The 21,900-nt window shown below is 41.5% G+C and overlaps 1 protein-coding gene across 1 annotated transcript in view; it reads right to left on the minus strand.

Annotated features, from left to right (window-relative positions):
- Positions 1-21,900, minus strand: part of WWC3 (WWC family member 3) — a 319,559-nt gene that overhangs the window by 132,626 nt on the left and 165,033 nt on the right. The window contains exons 7-8 of the mRNA XM_029604359.1: positions 11,584-11,733; positions 6,230-6,303 (exon numbers count right to left, since the gene is read on the minus strand). Of these exons, the coding sequence (XP_029460219.1) occupies positions 6,230-6,303; positions 11,584-11,733 (224 nt within the window). The remainder of the gene's footprint in view (positions 1-6,229; positions 6,304-11,583; positions 11,734-21,900) is intronic.

A 21,900-nucleotide genomic window follows, 5' to 3' on the forward strand; every position in this document is an offset into this window, starting at 1 on the left:
TCCTGGTACTCAGGAGATTGGGAAGGGGGCTGCTTAACAGCAAGGTTCATGGGCAGAGACAGGAAGAAGCAATCCATCCCTGCTACCTGGACCTTTCACTTCTACCCAGTTTCCGTGGGAGAAATGGTGATCCAGAGCTTGCATACTAAGCATTTTGGGTCTGGCGTGATAACAGCATGTGTAAGCTAAGGGGACAATTTTTTTTTTTGGTATACATGAGCTAAAGTTTAGTCCATAGATTTTCAAGTGGTGTTTTAGCATACATGCTAAAGTTTTAGCTCATGCACGCCAAAAAATGTTTTAGCATGTTTTACAGCAAAGGCCCCCAAGTCTTAAAACATGAAGACTAATCATTTCTTAGAAGTGTAGCACAGAAAACAGATGTAGCATGCAAGAAACGTCTCTAAAGCCCCAAATGTGAGTGAATTACATTTAAGACAAATAGAACATTTTTTTTTATTACTTAACACATAATTAAACTCTGGAATTTGATGTCAGAGGATGTGGTGAAAGCTGTTACTGTAGCTGGGTTTAAAAAGAGGTTTAGACAATTTCCTGAAAGAAAAGTCCATAATGGAGAAATTACTTACCTGATAATTTTGTGATCACTTCAGACAAATGGATACTGGAGGTCATACGAGAAGGATATGCACTAGAATTTCGCAGCACTCCTCGGCACGTATTCAAGATGTCTCCTTGCCACTCCCAGCACAAAAAAGCAGCCAGTGGAGATTACTCTTTTAAAGCTTCTCGGGATGAGGGCTGTAATCCCAGTACCCCATCCTGGACCTCAAAAGTGTCAACCATTACCTCCGAGTGAGTCATTTCCGCATGAAAACCTTACGCTCCATCATAATGGCCGCACAACTGGGAGAGTTCCTAACTTCCCTGGATCTATCCGAGGCCTACTTACATAATTCCAATCCATCAAGAACACCAATGCTTCCTGCGCTTTATGGTACTGGGGCACCATTATCAGTTCCGGGCACTGCCCTTTGGCCTAGCCACTGCCCCAGAGCATTCTCCAAGATTATGGTGGATGGGGCGGCAGCGTTGAGAAGAGAAGTAATCCTGGTACACCATACTTGGATGACTGGTTGATCCAGCCCAAGTCCATGGAAGAGAGCCTCCAGGTGACCATCAGAGTCACCTGCTTGCTTCAGGAACTTGGTTAGATAGTAAACCTGGACAAGAGCAGTCTCAAGTCTTCCCAGTCCTCGGAGTATCTGGGAGTCCAGTTTGACACCAGGCAGGGTAAGGTCTTCCTCCCAACCACACGGATACAGAGGTTGATGTCCCAGGTGCATCAGTTGATAAGCACAATATGCCTGACGGTGTGGATCTATCTCCAAGTTCTTGGTTTGATGGCAGCAACCTTGGAAGTAGTGCCGTGGGCAATTAACGCTCACTGCTGTCACGTTGGAACCCACAGCCTCAAGACTGAATCTGCTCCACTTACCAATGGGAGTCTGCTCTCGCCTCCAGTGGTGGTTGGAGGAGGCTCATATGAGCAGGGATGTCCCCCTGTCCTCCCTGAACTGGCAGGTTCTCTCAACAGACATAAGTCTCCGGGACTGGGGAGCTCACCGTCAGGAACTCACAGCCCAGGGGCGTTGGACAGAGGAAGAGGCCCTCTGGAACATCAATCACCTGGACGCTCGGGCAGTAAGGCTGGCGTGCTTACAATTCAGCCACAGACTCCAGGGTAAAGCAGTCCATGTAATGTTGGACAACACAATGATGGTAGCCTACATCAATAGTCAGGGAGGAACCAAGTGACAGCAAGTTTCTCAGGACATAGATCTCCTTATGGAATGGGCGGAAATACATCTACAGATGATATTTGCCTCCCGCATTGCAGGAAAAGACAACATCAGAGCAGACTTTCTAAGCAGGGAGATTCTGGATCCAGGAGAAAGGGTGTTGTTGGACAAAGTCTGCTGGCCCATCTCACAACACATTCTCCGATTCTTCAGTCACAGAAGAGATCTATGGTCCCTGGGAATCAACATTCTCATTCAGCTCTAGCCAGAGGAAGAGTTACTTTATGCCGTCCCTCCATGGCCCCTGCTGGGCAGGGTCATTTGCAGAATTGGACACCACAGGGGTTTAGTCCTACTAGTAGCTCCAGATTGACTCAGGTGTCTGTGGTATGCAGACATGCAGAGACTCCTAGTGGAGATCCCCCTGTGCCTTCCACCGCGCACAGGGACCTGCTACAGCAGGGTCCGGTCCTTCATGAGGATCTGAGTCGATTCTGCCTTATGGTCTGGCCCTTGAGATGGCTCGCCTGATGAAGTGAGGATATTTGGCGGCAGTAATCGTCACCTTACTTCATGATCAAAGTTCTCCACTCGAGTATTTGAGGCCTGGTGCGAGGAGCATGGTGTCCCAACTTGGGCAGTTAAAATCCCACTTATTTGGGAATGTTTACAGGATGGCTTGAATAAAGGTTTGGCCCTTAACTCCTTGAAGGTACAGGTGGTGGCTGAGGTCACTGCAGGGGTATGTATAGGGTGACGACAGCTTTGAAATCTGATTCCGTCTCCATCTACTGAGTCCATCTGTCTACACTAAGGAAAGGCTAAAGAAGTTAGAGCTGTTCAGCTTGGAGAAGAGAAGGCTGAGGGGAGATATGATAGAGGTCTATAAAATGAGTGGAATGGAACAATTAAACGTTAATCAGTTGTTTACTCTTTCAAAAAGTACAAAGACCAGGAGACACACAAAGAAGTTACTAAGTAATACATTTAAAATAAGAGAAAATATTTTTTTTTACACAACACATAATTAAGCTCTGGAATTTGTTACCAGAGGATGTGGTGAAAGCTATTAGTACAACTGCATTTAAAAAAGGTTTGGACAATTTCCTGGAGGAAAAGTCCATTAACAATCATTAAAGGAGAGTTGCAGAAATTCACTGCTTGACCCTGGGATAAGCAGCTTAGAATCTATCTACCCCTTGGCATCCTGCCAGATACTTGTGATCTGGCTTGGCCACTGTTGGAAACAGGATACTGTGCTTGATGGACCCTTGATCTGACCCAGTAAGGCAAGTCTTATGTCCTTATGCTTGTTGTTTTACATTTTTGTATTTAATGTTGCTATATTGTATTTTAATGTTCATTTTTTCTTGAAGTTATACTGTATTTTGTACTTTTATTATACTGTACCTCACCTTGAGCATTTCATGGGAAGGTGTATTATACATAAAATTGAACTCAGGTATCCAAAGTGTACAAAGCCACCTATTGGTGCACATACCAATAGGCTTTGGATGGTATATAAGTATAACATAAATATCTCTCTCTCTCTCTCTAAAATCTATATATATCGATATCTTCTGGACCAACTCCAACCTGTTTATATCCTTTTGAAGGTGCGGTCTCCAGAATTGTACCCAGTATTCCAAATAAGATCTCACTAGGGACCTATACGAGGGCAATATCTCCTCCCTTTCTCTGCGGACCATTTCTCTCCCTATGCAGCCAAGCATCTCCCTGGCTTTTGCCATCACTTTATCCACCTGTTTGGCCATTTTATCATCATCAGATACAATCACCCCAGATCCCACTCTTCTTTGAAATTTAGAATTCGCTTCCAATATTGTACCTCTCCCTTGGGTTATTGCATACTCAATGCATTACACTGCATTTTTTTTAGTATTGAATATTAGCTGGCAGGCAGACCATTCCTTGAGCTTTGCTAGAACCCTCTTCATGTTTTCCATACTTCCTGGCTGTCTACCCTGTGGCAGATTTTGGTATCATCGGCAAAAAGACAAACCTTTCCCGACAATCCTTCCACAATGCTATAAAAACATAAGAAATTGCCAAACTAGGTCAGACCAAGGGTCCATCAAGCCCAGCATCCTGTTTCCAACAGTGGTCAATCCAGGCTACAAGTACCTGGCAAGTTCCAAAATACTACGCAAGCCCCATGCTACTGATGCCAGTAAAAGCAGTGATTATTCTCTAAAACAACGATTAATAGCAGTTTATGGACTTCTACAAGAACGTATCCAAACCTTTTTTAAACCCAGCTACATGAAATTGTTAAAAAGAACTGATCTAAGGACCAGCCCCCAAGGCACACTGCTAGTAAAGTCATCCTCCTTGAAGAGAACTACATATACCACTAACCTTTCACTCAGCCAGTATCTAACCCACTCAGTCACTGTCTCATACCAAGAATGCTCAATTTATTTATAAATCGCCTATTCAGAACCATATCAAAGGTCTTACGTCAATCCAAGTGTACTACATCTAGCACACTCCAAACTCTCTGGGCACCCACCAAAGAAACTGATCAGATTTGTCTAACAAGATCTACCTCTGGTAAAATTAAGCTGCCGCGAATCTTACAAACTACTGCTGCGGAAACTGCAATAAAAACTCTCTGTTTTAGCAACAATTCTATTTATTTGTTCACCAGAGAGGTCAGGCTAACCAGTCTCTAGTCCCCAGCCTCCTCCTACTTCCATTTTTATGAATAGGAACTACATCCACCCATCTCCTCAGCTACTCCTGACTCTAAAGGAACGTTGAAAACTTCAGCCAGTGGAGTTGCAAAGAAAACCATTCCTGGTTTTCCTAATCAATTTATTCCATGAGTGCCTCTAGATCATATTATGAGCATTAGTGTATGAGTGTGTGTGTGTGAGGGTGTGGGTGTATGCATGTCTCAAAAAACTGCAGACACTGGGAAGTCCTGAAAGGCTATTTCATTTTTAGTGCATCACTGAATTTGGTGGGTTTTTTGTTTTGTTTTTTTTAGCTCAGTCATGAAGCCTGGAAAAGTCTAACTTGCACTTTGAAAAAGAAATATATAAGAATTAATAAAACTTCATCTGTATTAATCTCATAAAGGTGGTTTACCACTTTTTTTTTATTTTTATTATTACAGCACCATAAAAGTGGGAACTAGGCTTCTTATATTGATATGCATGCAGGTCCTGCAGCGACATCACTAAAGCTCAATAAATTGTCACAATCCTGGAGTGACATCAAAAACTCAAATTACTGCAATGGGAAAAACCATTCAAATGAATTACAATTATTAACATTAAAAATAGCACCCCCACCCCTGGCAAGAGAAAGTGCAGAGAAGGACGACCTAAATGATAAGGGGCATGGAATGGCTGCCCTATGAAGAAAGGCTAAAGACATTAGGGCTGTTCAGTTTGGAGAAGAGACAACTGAGGGGGGATATGATAGAAGTCTACAAAATCATGAAAGGACTTGAACAAGTTAATGTAAATTGGTTACTGGTTTCTTAGATAATAGAAGGACTAGGGGGCACTCCATGAAGTTAGCAAGTAGCTCATTTAAAAACAAATCAAAGAACATTCTTTTTCACTCAGCACATAGCTAAGCTCTGGAATTCAATGCCAGAGGATGTGGTTACAGCAGTTAGTATAACTGGGTTTAAAAAAGGTTTGGATTTCCTAGAGGATAAATCCATAAACTGCTATGACAGTAATTAATAAGCATTAGTAGCTTGTGATCTATCTAATATTTGAGTTCTAGCTAGTGACTTGGATTGGCCACTGTTGGAAACAGGATGCTGGGCTTGATGGACCCTTTGTCTGACTCAGTATGGCATGTTCTTATGTAAGATTTCCAAAATCACAACTGCCTATGATTACAGGTTTCTTTTACAATTATTTGGAACAAATCAATGTGGCTGGACTATCTTTAAGCTTAGTATTTTCCTAAGCAAGCAATGGTTAACAGAAAATGTGTGATATATCGCATCGTTGGGAAACCCCTGAAGGCTGTAATGGCAGACCATCCCAAACCCTACAGTCACAGTTTCACAAAGAAAAGCAATATGGAGCAACTTTCATTCCTACCTGCGTAGGTGCAACATCAACAGGTACTTTTACCCTCAAGCTTTGTACCCAATTTTCAAAGAAAGGTACAAACATTTTTCTAGGGAAAAAGTATTTGCATAGATTTGCTTCTGTTTTTCCTGCAGCTGATTTTTACTTAAACATGCACAGTTTTGTTTTGGTTTTCATTTGAAAATGCAAAACTAGGCACTTTGTTGTCTCCTCCAACCCAATCCCATCTCCCAACCTTCCTTGTTGATTCCTGCATGTACTCTTATGTGGGGAACGTGAGGGTAATTTTTTTTTTTTTTTTAGACAGCCAGTTTACCCAGGTAAATGGCTTTTGAAAATTGCACTGAAAATGACCAATAAATTGAAAGAAATAAAATGTCTTACCTCTTTTTTGCTTCTTCATACTGCCAGCTAAGTCTTACTTTGTCTACCAGCCTTGTTTTATCATTAAAGCCAAGCTGCGGATGGGAAGAAAGAAAAGCAAATGGATGAATCCTCAGCTACCGAACAATGACACACTGCACTTTTCAGAAGTCTCCTGTGGCAGGATACGACCATCCAAGGAACAGCAGGACTCTCCACAGAGTTCTGGTTAAGGATGGCAGATCATTACATACCAAAGAGAAAGGCATTCACACTCATGAAAATCACAGAAAATAAACAGCAAGAGAGGCATTTTAACATTAGTTTGAATGTTAATAAGATTAAGTGGACCCTAAAGACATATCTAATAAAGGGCCTTGTTCAATAATGATTTTTTTCTAGAGGTATGAAATGTAGAACAGTCCTTTCCGAATAAGGGCCAAAGTTATTCAAATGTTCTTGCTCACTACTTCTTCCCCTAATAATACAATGTTTCCTAGGTTGCTTTCTTCTGAAAATCTTTTAATTTTTCCTTTGAGTATTTTATTTTCCTTAGGCACTCTCCCTGATGTATGAGACAGCACATGTTTCTTTCTGCATTTCTACCCCTCACCACAGCTTTCCTAACTCACCAATAGGAGCATGTGCCTTAAAATATAGAAGGAGAGGTGTGACTGGAAATTGGAATAAAAGGTACCCGTTGACAGCCATATTTCAAATAGATCATCAAATCCTTAACAGCACTCGAGTAAAAGAATCAGCTAGATTACTGATCTGCAAAGGTTAGAGATCACAGTGCATCTCACTCACATTTGACAAAACTCGAGTATATAGAAGACAAGGATGATTTAGAAGTGTATGGCAGTGCTCTAAAAAAATATATAGTGGGAGGGAGGGGGTGTGGCCACCTGAATCTGAGCTCCAACTTTCTCCTAGCCAATATTCTTGGAATCACTGCACACCTTTTACGCAGTTGGCTTCCAGAGAGGCTGGTTAATGAGATTAATCATTCCTGATAGCTACTAAGAAAAAAAGAACCTGACTAAACAATTCTCCTATGTGAAAATGACCTCTGACTCAGAAGGTCTTGGGGAGACTGAGGAAGCCCAGAGTGATCCCATAATGGAAGCAGACACGGATAGTGGCGTGACGGAAGCGAATTCGCAAGATATTCCGTCCAGAGCAGAATTCTGACAATGGTTCTTTGATCTGCACAAAGCTATGCATGAAACTAAGCAGGACTTGAGGGGTCTGATTGCCGAACTGAGAGGGGAAAAATCGGATATCGGGCGCAGAGTTGACTATTGCGACATGCGCCTAGAAGCCCAGGCTGATAAAGTGGGGAATTACAATCTCAATATGGCCAATTATCACTGGAAAATGTAGAACTTCAAGCTAAAATTGAGGATTTGGAGAATTGGAATCACTGGTGCAATCTCCAGTTTCGGGGCATACCAAAGACTGATGACTATAAGGATTGTCACGCGGTGGTGCAGAAACTGTGTGCTTTTTTCTTGGGCCAGAATCAGAGTCTGGAGGTGCCATTAACTGAGGCTGAAGTGGAAACAGAAAGGGCACACTGGACCTTGGGCCCTAAAGTGGGGAATAAATCCCGCAACATTGTGGCTGGTTTCCACCGTTTTCCTATTAAAGAGTGTTCACCTTGGCCAGACAACACAGACGTGGCTGTGGGAGACACAACATTTCGGTGTTTGCGGATTTGTCATCTGTTACTATTAAGAAGAGAATGGACTTTAGGGAAGTGACTGGAGCATTACAAAAAGAGGGGATTCGATATAAATGGCTATTTCCCTTCAGTCTAGCGATGACCATTCGTGGTGTGACTTCCAAGGTTGAAGCAGTGGAGGAAGCAGAGGCCAATTTGTCAGAAGCAGGCATCATGGCCAAGAAAGTTTTTACTCCAAAGGTGCCTGTCGCTGTACCGAAAGATGACTTTCCCAGATAGCAAAGAGTAGAGGTCGGAAGTTAAGGCATTCTGGAGACTCCTTTTCCTCTAAGGACAGTGGAAAGGGTTGAACTGTATTTTTCCTGACAAATGGGTTGGCTCTATTAGCCTTTCTGTTATCAATATTGGTTACATGAAGGTGTCTTTAGTAGATAAGTGGGATGTTGCAGTTTATTTTTCTTTATTTGTGATCATTTAATATTTGTTGCTCGGGGGAGCTCAGATTTTGTGTTCCAAATGTTCTCCCCTCATACTGCAATTGCAGTTCTGCTATGGTGTATTAGCAGATGGTTTTGGGGGTGGGGTAAGGGGAAGAGGAAGAGGATTATTCAATGCAATGGTGGATGGTTTGTGACGAAAGCAGGAAACCTTGGGAGTGGCTGTGCTTCTAAAGGGATATTTGTATTTTATTTGGTATATTTGTTCCCATGGTACCCATACCAGAGAAGGTTTTCATGAGTAATGATTCAGATGGACTGAACCAAATTACGGTGAACCTAGAAAATGTGGGAGGCCTGATTGACAAACTGAAGAGTAGTTAATCACCTGGACCGGATGGTATACACCCCAGGATTCTGAAGGAACTCAAAAATGAAATTTCAGATCTATTAGTAAAAATTTGTAACTTATCATTAAAATCATCCATTGCACCTGAAGACTGGAGGGTGGCTAATGTAACCCCAATATTTAAAAAGGGAAAAGAGTAGAGAGCTGCTGGAGAGGGTAAGTAAAGGTGGCTTTTTAAGTTTATTTTTCTTGATTGACTGCCATTTTAATTATTGGGTATTATGTAATGTCTGTTTTGAAATATTTTATGGTATCTGGACAATTTTTAATAATTTTTATGAGTTTTTAATGGTTGGATGTTATTCTGCTCATCAGCTGTTTTGTAACATTCATTAGTATAGCTTTACAATGATTTGTGTGTCGGGATCTATAGCAGCTTGGCTTATTCTGTTTTCCTACTAGGAGGTGTATTGGTGTTAAGGGCCTGGTTTAATATTTGTAGAGTTGCCTTTTCATAGATTGGGTACTTGCCAGTAACAGCCCTAACATTAAATAAATCTCAAGCTACTATTGCTTATTAATTAATAGCAGTTTATTTATTTTTCTTCTAGGAACTTATCCAAACCTTTTTTAAACTCACTTACACCAACTGCTGTAACCACATCCTCTGGCAATGAATTCCAGAGCTTAACTATGCGCTGAGTGAAAAATAATTTTCTTCTATTTGTTTTAAATGAGTTACTTGCTAACTTCATGGAGTGCCCCCCAGTCCTTCAAGTCCTTTCATGATTTTGTAGACCTCTATCTTATCCCCCTCAGTCATCTCTTCTCCAAAATTATCCTTAACCTTTCCTCCTAGGGCAGCCGTTCCATGCCACTTATTTTGGCCACCCTTCTCTGCACTTTTCCAGTGCAACTATATCATTTTTGAGATGCAGTGATCAGAATTGCACACAGTATTCAAAATGCGGTCTCACCATGGAGCGATACAGAGGCATTGTGACATCCATCATTTTATTTCCCATTCCCTTCTTAATAATTCCTAAATTTCTGTTTGCTTTTTTGATCGTCACAGCACACTGAACCGTTGATTTCCATGTATTATCCACTATGATGCCTAGATCTCTTTCCTGGGTGGTAACTCCTAAGAGAGAACCTAACATTGTGTAACTATAGCATGGGTTATTTTTCCCTATATGCATCACCTTGCACTTATCCATATTAAATTCCATCTGCCATTTGGAAGCCCAATCTTCTAGTCTCACAAAGTCTTCCTGCAATTTATCACAATCTGCTTGAGATTTAACTACTCATCATTTTGTGCATCACTCGTCATACCCCTTTCCAGATCATTTAAAAAACACTGGTCCAAGTACTGATCCCTGAGGCACTCCACTGTTTATCCTTTTCCACTGAGAAAGCTAACCATTTAATCCTACTCTCTGTTTCCTGTCTTTTGATCAGCTTGAAATCCACAAAAAGGACTTCACCTCCTATCCCACGACTTTTTAGTTTTCCTAAAAAAAAGGTGTGGAAGCTTGCTGGGCAGACTGGATGGGACATTTGGTCGTCTTCTGCCATCATTTCTATGTTTCTATGTAAGCCTCTCATGAGGGACTTTGTTGAACGCCTTCTGAAAATCCTAATACACCACATTTACCGGTTCACCTTTGTCCACATGTTTATTCACCTCTTCAAAAAAAAAAAAATGTAGATTTGTGAGGCAAGACTTCCCTTGGGTAAATCCATGTTGCTGTGTCCCATTAAACCATATCTAAATTTTTATAACAGTTTCCACAATTTTTCCAAGCACTGAAGTCAGGCTCACTGGTTTACAGTTTTCCAGATCACCCCTGGAGCTCTTTTTAAATATCAGGGTTACATGGGCCATCTTCCAATCTTCAGCTACAATGGATGATTTGAGTGTTGACTGAATGTTCCATAATGCAGGTGTAACTGTGTGGATTAGTTTGTGTGCATTATTGCAGATTCTGAGACTTACGGGCAGATACAGAAAACCGCGTGGGAGAGCCGGTGAGTGCCCTCTCTCCCGACACGTGCACAGGCCACTCTCCTGGGCACGCAATTCAGGAAGCCCAGGTATGCTAATTAGGGCCCACAAAAGAGGCGGCTGTCAGCGGGTTAGACAGCAGACGTTCAATTTTACTGGCGTCTGTTCTCGAACCCGCTGACAGCCACGGGTTTGGAAAACGGACGCTGGCTAAATTGAGCGCCGTCTTCCAACCCGAGGGCCGATTTTAATTTTTAATTTTTTTTAATTTTTAATTTTTTTTTTTTTACTTTTGCACCAAAACACTTTTGTGGATACCATCTTTTCTTAACCAACCTTCAGATGTTTGTACATGGGGTAGGAAGAGGGGGGCTAATTTTGAGAGAGACTTCTACGGGTACGCTAGTGCCTTACTTGCATGTAGAATTACAGAGTCTGGGCAGAGTTCGGACTTTTTATACATACTTTTTGTTTTTAAGGTCTTTGCATGTAAATTCTCTCCACAAAACCACACGTACAATTGAGCAATTTTGTCAGGATAATTTTCAAAAGTGGACTAATGCACAATGTTACAAAATGACCCCCCAAAATCATGGATTTTCTGCATGCCAGCTCCTACAACCACATCACTGACAGGCTGTAAATGAGCATCTCGCCACGCATGAAGACGCCTCCATCTAGGACAGTATCTTTCATCAATGCTTTGGAAAGACTTTAGGGCTTGAGGTCAATATCTAACCTCAAAAGATAAATATTCAATCAATGTGGTAATCTCCAGCACACATCTGCATTCCATGCCTTGTAAAAAAAAAAAAAAAAAAAAAAAAACCTTTTCTACAAGCCCAAAGCTGCTCACATTTTGCAGGAAACACCCCGTGCTGAAGCACCTACCTCTCCAATGCTGTCAGTCTGAGAACAGGCATCGCAGTATTGTTGAGGTAAACAGGCATTGCTGACTGTGCTGGAACTATACTGGAGATCTTGCAGGGAGTCTGTAATCCAACAGCTATTCTTGAAGCTGCCCGTTAACTGAGCAAGACTCTGAAATAGAACATAAGGAAATTATAAACTCATCAAGTTAAACTTTGTGTTATTTTTTGTTTAAATAATAGCAGCTTTACTATGGCATTTATTAGGACACAGTCCAACACATGGTTTTAACAGTGGGGGTCCAATTTCACAGTTTTACATTGAAGATCTGTCACCTCCCTCAGGTATGCTGTGTGGCTTCTAAAATAGAAATTTTACACTAACGCACAGCTCCTACCCTGATCAGCTTCCATTCTCTGATCCTGGGTTTCATCAGTGGTGTAGAACTGTGACTCCCTGCTCCTGTAAGAAACACATAGTTGCTGTTCCCTGCTCTTGTTCTGATTGGTGGTACAGCACTACCACCTCCACCTCCTCTTACTCTAATCGGTGAAAGAGAACTGACCCTCTAGTTTCCAGTACATCTTTGGCAGCAAGCAGACAGGGTCAGAGATAGCAGTAGCTCAAGGAAAGGACCCCACATAACTCTTAGAAAACCCTTAAGGGTCCTGGAAGCACTGTGCTGTGTTGTCATTTACTAAAACTAGGGTTGTCACTTCACCCAGGTCAACCCAAACAGGCTGATCCAGACCAGTCCTGGTTTTGCCCCATTGTATGGGTGGAAATATAGTCCTATTTTTCTCAGAGAAATCGGAACTACAACTCCAGGCATGTAATGGGGCCTCAGGTTGACCTCAGTGATGTAGGGAACCTATGCGGTACCTCATGAAATTATCCAGTTCTTGCTACAAAATATTTCAAGACAGTGGATGACAGGCAATACAATGAACCTCCTCTAGTGATGAGAGAACTATAGTTTAATTATAATACAATGGTTATAGCTTAACCAACAAGAGTGTCTCCTCATTTATCAGTAGTTGCATCTTCTAGACTAGATGACTTAGTCCCAGCTAAGACATTCTTCTTGAACTCTTAGTTCAGGGGTTCTCAACAAATTTTTTGGTGGCCTGAGACTGCAGCCACCAACTCTTGCCAGTGACTGCTTTTAACATTTTCGTAAAATACTCAAACACACAAAAAAATCAGAAGTCCTTATAAATATTTCTCCAGTTTTCAAAAATTATTCTTCCCTAAGGCCTCAACATTATCATTCTCTCAACTCCACTACCCCATCAGCTCCTCATTCTAATCGTCCCCCTGCCACCACTCATTCTGTACTCTTAACTGACTTTCACTTGCCTCTTCCCACCACCAGTACAGCTGCTGCTACTGCTCCTGGCCTGCCTTAGATCCAAAGCAACTTTAACCCATGCTGCCGACTGAGGCTATGCTCTATTCCTCCTTCCTTCCTTACCCCTTCTCCCCACCCTCCACCACACTTCTCAATCTTCTCCCCTCATGCTCATTCTGTTCTTATATACGATGCTCCTTTTTACTGTCTGCACCAAGTCCTGGCCTGCATTGGACACACCGCTCCTTTTCCTGTGTTGCCAGGTGGAACTCTGGTATGCTATCCAAACTGCTCCTCCTGCTGTCAGAACCTCCATAACAGTTGCTGACTTGCTGTCCAGTTCCTCTACCCACTGGCTCCCTGCACAACTGCTATCTCTGTGTGGCGCTCAGCGAGCTTGAGCCATTCCTGTGCCTGTACTCTCATGCCGTTCTTGCGAGAACAGAGCAGGAGTAAGCTCATCGCAAGGCACAAACATGCAGAGACACCCACGGCAGCAGCTCTGCAGGGATTCTGCGAGCAAGGGATAGGAATAGGAATGGCAGCTATTGGCGAGGAACCATCAGTGGGAAGCTATTGTGGCCACACACACAAAAAAAAAAAAAATCTACTAATGGTCACATCTGAGAACCATAGTCTTACAATATGCTTTGTATCATGATTCTGTATGTAAATGTGAATAATGTTACGTTTACCCGTGTTTATGGGCTCAAAGTAAAGCATGTTATAAAGGGAGGAATATATGATGAATCAACTCTAGTATAACTGCAGCTGAGGAAAGAAAGATTCTACAGACGCTTCATTTTGGCTGATGGGTAGAGTTCTTCATGAAGATCGCCAATTCTAGCCCTGGCTGAAGCGCTTCCTCATAGTAACTCCACTGCAGTAACCCACGCACTCTAACTGTAAAATAGATCTTCCTTCATGCCAAATATCCCTTTTAGTACTTCAAGGTAGCTTTAACCGACAGAACAAAATGGATATAACTATGCCTTGGGCATGTCAATTAACAACTTCCTCAAATACCTGAAAATGTTGAGAACGTTATTCCTGTTCCTTTCCTGCTCTTCCCACCCCTTTAAATTCAGAAATTCATATACAGACCATATGCAATCTTGGACATACATAACTAAATAACTAAGCCATAAATCTTGAAAATGATTACGTTTATGCTTATAGATCCCAATTTTCAATAGTCTGCATAAGACACCAAATGCATGTGTAAGAGGTCTTCTGGAGATTTAGGACAGTATTTTATAAACTGTGTGGCAAGAGCTGTACAGTTAAAAAAAAATCCTGGGTATTTCTGCCCCAAATATACGCACGTATGTTCAGTACACAAATATGTTTGTAATGCAGGAAATCACATGCTCTCTCTACCCATTTTATACATGTATGCAAATATATTTTATATGCATAATAATTATGTATATGCAAACAATAACCCTGACAAATACGGAGGCATGTATTTTATGCAACCTCCATCCCTGGGCACATAAAACGTCAAGAGGATCTGTATGGGCAGTGAGTCATGCAGATGGTGAAGTGGACTCTTAGAAGCAGTGGGAAGAAAATGATGCCCCCGACTATTCAGGGAGGGCAAGACCGTTCCTCCCTCTCTATGGACCTGGTCCCCTTATTTCTACATTAGTGCAGGCATAAATACAGGTTCAAAACAAAGTCACACCACTCACCAGCTTAACCAAAACTCCCAACTTTATTTTTTCTGGATTTTCCAGCCAGCAACTATGTACATTTTAGTAGTGGGTAAAACAGTATTATATAACCAGAGCTCATGAAATACACAGTCAGAGTAAAACATTCCACTACAAAAGAAACCAACTGGTACCCCAAGGTCTAGAATACAAGTCCACACTCGAACAGAATTAAGATTTATTTATTTATTTATTTTTAGATTTTTATATACCGGTGTTCCTGTATTAAAATACTGATCACATCGGTTTACAATGATGCTTTAAACTCCTCATCACCAACACCCTTTCCATCCTCCCTCTTTGGGGGACATGGAGCTCAAATCCCCAATTGCCTTCTGAGGCCACTCACACCCAACTCCATGAGCTACTCAGCTTCTCATCAGAAAATATTTAGCCGTGCAAGCACTTGGAATCACTGGTTTGCCGACACATCCAGAACTTCATTCACCCTGACCTCCCACCCAAAGACTGTAGTCCAAGGACAAGCAGGCGAAAAGGCAGATGGACAAGTTCAGTAATGTATGTGTAACTACCACTTACAATATAGCTATTTGTGCATGTACTTCCAACCCTCGCCTCGGAATGCCCCCAAACCGCCCCTTTTCCCCCTGTTAACATTTATGTGCAATACCACAAATACATGTACACTCATGTTTCCAAAATACAGCATACACAAATGCACATGCGACTTACACATGTACAGTTGTGCTAAGTTTACATACCCTGGCAGAATTTGTAAGATGTGTAGCATTTTCAGAAAACATTGGCGATCAGACAAAAAACACGTCTTATTTTTAATGTGTTTCAAGTTAAACTATTGTGCATCACAGATTAGCACAATGATTAAACAAACCATAGCAATAAGGGAAATAATAAAATGATCCTGTTCAAAAGTTTGAATACCCTTAGTTATTAATATTGTGTATTGCTACCTTTTGCATCAACGACAGCTTGCAATCTTTTGTGATAGTTGTGAATGAGGCCTTTTATTTTCTCAAGTGATAAAGCTGCCCATTCCTCTTGGCACGAAAGCCTCTTTGGTTGTCTAGTATGATCTGTATGTTTGAGTTCTCCCCAAAGTGGCTCAGCAATGTTGAGATCAAGAGACTGTGATGGCCAGAACTTTCACTTTCTTCTGCTGCAGCCACTGAAGGGTCGACTTGGCCTTATGTTTCAGATCATTGTCATGTTGGAAAGTCCAAGTGCACCCCATGTGCAGTTTCCTGGCTGATGAATGCAAATTCTCCTCCAATATTTTCTGATGAGATGCTGCATTCATCCTGCCATCAATATCTGTGCTGCTATAGCTTACAAACCACCCAAAACAGCAGAGATCCACCTCCATGATTCACAGTAAGGATGGCATGCTTCTCTTCATAGGCCTTGACGACTCCTCTCCAAGCTCAGCATTACTGGTTGCCACCATAAAGTTCAATTTTGGTCTCATCACTCCAAATTATTTTAATCCAGAAGTTTTGAGGCTAAGTGCCGTTTGGTGTATTGTAAGTGGGCTGTTTTGTGGCATTGGTGCAGCAATGGCTTTTTTCTGGCAACTCTACCATGCAGCCCATTTTTGTTCAAATATCTCCTTATTGTGCATGCTGAAACACCCATACCACTGTTTCAGAAAAGCCTATATTTCACTAGAAGTTGCTTGTGGGCTTTTCTTTGCATCCTGACAGTTTTCCTGGCAGCTGTGTCTGAAATCTTTCTTGGTCTTCTAATTTTCCACTTCTTGATCAGAGTTTAAACAGTACAGATTGGAATCTTCCAATCTTTGGATATCTTTTTATATCCTTTTCCTGATTTATAAAGTTGAACTACTTTTGCTTTCCCCATGCTTCAATAACCAAAGTCAGTGCAGTCCTGGATGAAATGCATAAGGGTTTCTCAAGAGCTCATTGACTATTTATACACAGACACTAATTACAATCAAACAAGACACAGATGTGGTACCTACCCTTCATTGCCTTCTCTACTAGTGTGTGTCAACCTGAGTATATATTATCAGCTCAAACATTCAAGAGTATGCAAACGTTTGACTAGGGCCATTTTATTATTTCCTTTATTGCAATGATTTAATGAGTGTGCTATTCTGCAACGCATAATAGTTTAATTTGAAAAACATTAAAAATAGGTGTCTTTTTTCTGATCGCTCATGTTTTCTTAAAATACTACATATCTTTCAAATTCTGCCAGGGTTATGTAAACTTATGAGCACAACTGTATATATGGATTTCACTAAGAAAAACCTTTACAGAATTAACCCCATAAAGGTTTGTTGTTACAAAAATAGAAATAGCATGGTTGCCATTTTAGTCCACTTCAATGCACTCAAAGTGCAACCAAAACAAAATTAGATTGGTGTTAGGAAATACTTTAATTAAAGGTAAAAACCAATGCCCGACTTGGACCGAGTTTCGCCCATACAATCAGGCTGATACAGAAAGAAACGCGAGACAGCGGGCGAGTGCCCACTCTCCCGACGTGCACACCGGCCACTCGCCAGTGCGCGCAATACAGTAAATAAAATTATTCAAATTAGGGCCCGCGGTAAAAGGAGGCGCTAGGGACACTAGCGCGTCCCTAGCGCCTCCTTTTTGACAGGAGCGGCGGCTATCAGCGGGTTTGACAGCCGACGCTCAATTTTGCTGGCGTCTGTTCTCGGACCCGCTGACAGCCACGGGTTCGGAAACCGGACGCCAGCAAAATTGAGCGTCTGATTTTCAACCCGGAGGTTGATTTTAAATTTTTTTATTTTTAATTATGTCTTACTTTTGGAACCTCAGACTTAATATCGCCATGATATTAAGGTTGGGTAGTGCTAATTTCTGAAAGTGAAATGTGCGGCTTGGCTGTACTGTATCAACCTGAATGTAGGCTTTAAGAGAAATGTGAGAAAGAAGTTGACCATTCAAATAATGTTAATTCCTTCACAGTAACTAGTAGTGCAGCTACAGACATGAGCTTAGACACAACAGCTCAGAGCACAGTCTGTAAACCAATTAACATCTCAGCAAATGGGAGTGTCACATAATATTATCCTTTTGGGACACACTCAAACAGAAATGCGAAAGGTTGATGCGCCTTACCCTACACACATGTCCCCTAGTTTATGGCTCTTTGGAACTCCTAACGAGATTGGATGCGAACTAACTACAGTGGAAATTTTATTCCTTAATAAAGCAGGGTTAGTGGGTTGATGAATTATTCTCTCACAGTGGCTAACTAATCAAAGCCCAGATGGTGAGCACTGGTTCCAGAGGATGCTTCATCTGTTCGCAATGGAATATGTGGTAGCACAGAGTGCATCCCATAAGAAACATGAGCTTCATCAGAAGGTATGGAAGGCCTTCTCCAACTATGTGTTACATACCACGGATTAGGAGGTGAGGATACCAGGAGGTAAATTTCTGGCCAATCTGGAGTTATTAAAGTGTGCCCCCCCCGCCCTGTGCACTGCCATGTATACCCTGCCCCAGGGGTCAGGAACCTTTTTGGCTGAGAGAGCCATGAACGCCACATATTTTAAAATGTAATTCCATGAGAGCCATACAATATGTTTAAAACTAAATTCAAGTAAATGTGTTCATTTTATGTAAGATCACACTTTTAAAGTACAATAAGTCTCTGAAAATATTACACCAGGCCTTAAGACACCAATACATCTCCTATTAGGAAAACGGACCAAGTCAGGCTGCTATAGAGTCCTACACAGAAACTACACGCCAGTAGAAAACCTCACCTGAATCACGTGCTGTCCCTCACCTAACATAGAATAAAGAGACCAAAACGCATAACAAGAAGCATGCAGAAAAAACTGAATTGGAAACTGCAACAAGCCAGAGTCTCTGTATGCAGTGTAGCAAAGGAAAAAAGAAACATCACTCATCCTTGTAAAACAAATCAAGAAATATAAAATCATCAGCAGTAAAACTGTAGTAACAAAAAGAACATATTTCGAAACAGCTGATGTGGAATATCCAATAATTAAAAACTCATATAAAAAATTTCCAGATACCAACAAAATATTTCAAAATAGCAGACACAAAGACCCAGTAATGAAAAATAATAAGGATATAAAAACTTTTTTGCTCTGCATACCTGGGAACGTTTGATATCCAGGTGTCCTGAGATTGTTCTGAATTAGCAGGAGGAGGGGTGGTTTGCTTGGAACTTTCTCCTCTCTCAGTCACATACCAGCGCTCTCTCTCACACTGGCTCTCAATTACACACCTATACACACATGCTCTCAGTCACTCACATATACACATGCTTTTTCTCTCTCACTTATATAGGCTTTTAATTACACATTTACACACATGCTGTCTATCTTTTCATGCTTACACACACAGGCTTTCAATCACACACACATACATGCTGTCTTTTTCTCTCACACACAGACTCTCATTCACATGCTTACAAACATGCTCTCTCTCTCTCACTTACACACAGGCTCTCAATCACATACTCACATGTTCCCTCACCTAAACCAGCTCTCAATCACACACAGACACACATGATCTCTCTCTCTCATTTAAACACAGGCTCTCAATCACATACTCACATGCTCCATCACCTAAACCAGCTCTCAGTCACACACAGACACACATGCTCTCTCTCTTACTTATACACACAGGCTCTTAAACATACATATACATGATCTCTCTCACACACAAAGGATCTCAATCATACACACATACTCTTTCACACAAACAGGTTTTCAATCACAAACTTACACATACAGGTTCCCAATCGTAAACTTACATTCATGCTCTCTCACAGGCAGGCTCTCAATCACAGACATACTCTCTTTCACATATACAGGCCCTCAATCATTCACATACATGCAATCTCTCACACACACAGGATCTCAAACATACATGCTTTCTCGCTCATTCACTCTCTCTCTCTCTCCCCCACCCCCACCCTGGGAACTCGCGGCAGCAGCAGCCTCCGCCCAACGCTAATCTCCTTCATTTTAAGCCCTTGCGGAGGAGGAGTCCCATCGGCCGCAGTTGAAGCTCTTCTTTATTTTCCTCCGAGCCGCGCTGCACAGTCTTCTTTTCGTCGGACTGACGCTGACCACACTAGCGTGGTCTCTTCTTCCCGCGCACGCACCCGATGCTCACCACTTCCTCTTCCGGGCCACCGGGGGGGGGGGGGGGAGAAGAGAGCATGCCAGTGCCGCCGACTCCAGCTATTCTGCCGCGTTCCGCCCGGGCTGACAGCATTTTAAGCCTGGGTGGAGGAGGACCGGGGAGCAGCTGGGTCAGCGGGGGACTGAAAAGTGTGGCGACACACTGATTTAGTAGATTTGTCTGCGAGCCAGATGAAGCCATCAAAAGAGCCATATCTGGCTCGCGAGCCATGGGTTCCCGACCCCTGCCCTGCCCACTTTCACCATGTCTCTCTGTGGTTCCTGACCCTCTATGCTTTCGCAGGTGTCCATATTACTACTATCAAGGAATAGGTTTGAAGGCACAAAAAGGGAGGCCTGGCATACAAAACCGCTAAAATACAAAAGATGCACTAGAGACCACTACAGGTGAAGACAGCCCTACGGAACAGGTAATAGACACAAGAACATAGAAGCTGGGTGATAACAGAAAACAGACACTTGGTACTAAATCATGACTCTAATCCAATGGACAGTATGTGCTGCAATGTTAAGAAACATTTTATTTATTTATTTGTTGATTTTTAACATGAAGACAAAGGGAGGGTATGGGTTGTGAGTTAAAGTTATAGAGTTAAAGTTTATGGATTTAAGTTCTAAGAATTCGGATTTATGGTACTTTTGGGGTTAGAGTACTGTAACTTTAAGCAACAGGATCGTGATTTATCAAGCCTTGAGTGGACTATGGGCTTATCATATGTAAACCGACCTGATTTTCTATGTAAACCGACCTGATTCGATACTTGTATTGAGAATGTCGGTATATAAAAATCCGAAATAAATAAATAAATAAATCATTTCAGTCGAGTATATGTTTAATGTTTGGGAACATACCATTTCATTAACATTGAGATAACATTGTATTAACTGCCATTGTACTTTCTGCCTCCTATAATCACAAGTTGAGAGTTTACCTTCCTGAACATTGTTACTCACTTGACATTATGACTTCCCATTAAGCTGTTGTTGAACACTCCTCTTTTCATGTTTGCATTAAGTATCTGTACAAAGAGCTATACCCTCTTTTACCATATTTTTGTATTGTGTTCAAAACTTTTAAAAAACCAATAAAAATATTATCAAAAAAAACCCCAACCCATCTCAGCAAACAGGAAGTCTACAGGAATATTGTTTAAATTTACAGTACAAAACAGCACAAATCGGCATCTCAGCATACCAGAATGGTCATCTTCTTTCTATAGCCCCTGAAGCAGCCCACATTGTATGGGTGAAACTCAGCCAGAGTCGGGCACTGGTTTTTACCTTTAATTACAGTATTTCCTGACACCGATCTAATTTTAGTTTGGTTGCATAGCTGCTATGTTGGATCAGCTTCTGTGTTGTTTTCTGGGACCATTCCTCAAATAAAAGTGAACAAAATAATGAAAATTTAAAAAATATAAGGCGATACCTTTTTATTGGACAAATTTAATACATTTCTTGACTAGCTTTTGGGAACAGACACTCTTCAGAGAAAGGCTTTGGGATACTGACTGGATAAATGTCATCATATATAATTAATGCACCTCGCCATCAACATATCCAACACAGCAGCTGTACTTCATCTCCTTGTATATAATTTAGTCTCTACTAAACTAACTTTATTTCCTCTGCTCTCAATTCAATAGCCCTTGTTAATTGTAACTGCTTTTCTTTGAAACGTTTTTTCTGTTTTTGATGTATTTACTGCACCCCTGTTTATATGTAAACCAGCATGATGTGATCGTTTCATGAATGCCGGTATATAAAAACCTTAAATAAATAAATAAATAAATAATATATATATAAAATTACACTATAATTATTTAGCATTCTATCTTGCACAGCAGAATACTCAAACTACAAGCAAAGCAAGACTCCATTAGAAAACTCAAGAATACCAAGACAAGAAAGATGCTATTATAGGAAGGAAAGCCTATAGCATGCACACGGAAGCTGGAAATTTACGGGTGGATTTTAAATGCCCTGCCCGCGTAAATCCGGCTGGATTTACGTGCGCCGGCGCACCTATTTTGCATAGGCCGCCGGCGCGCGCAAGTCCCGGGGCTTTTAAAAAGGGGTGTGTCGGGGGTGTCGCCAAATGATGCGGCTTT

Source organism: Rhinatrema bivittatum, chromosome 5 (assembly GCF_901001135.1).
Source record: "Rhinatrema bivittatum chromosome 5, aRhiBiv1.1, whole genome shotgun sequence".
Lineage (NCBI taxonomy): Eukaryota > Metazoa > Chordata > Amphibia > Gymnophiona > Rhinatrematidae > Rhinatrema > Rhinatrema bivittatum.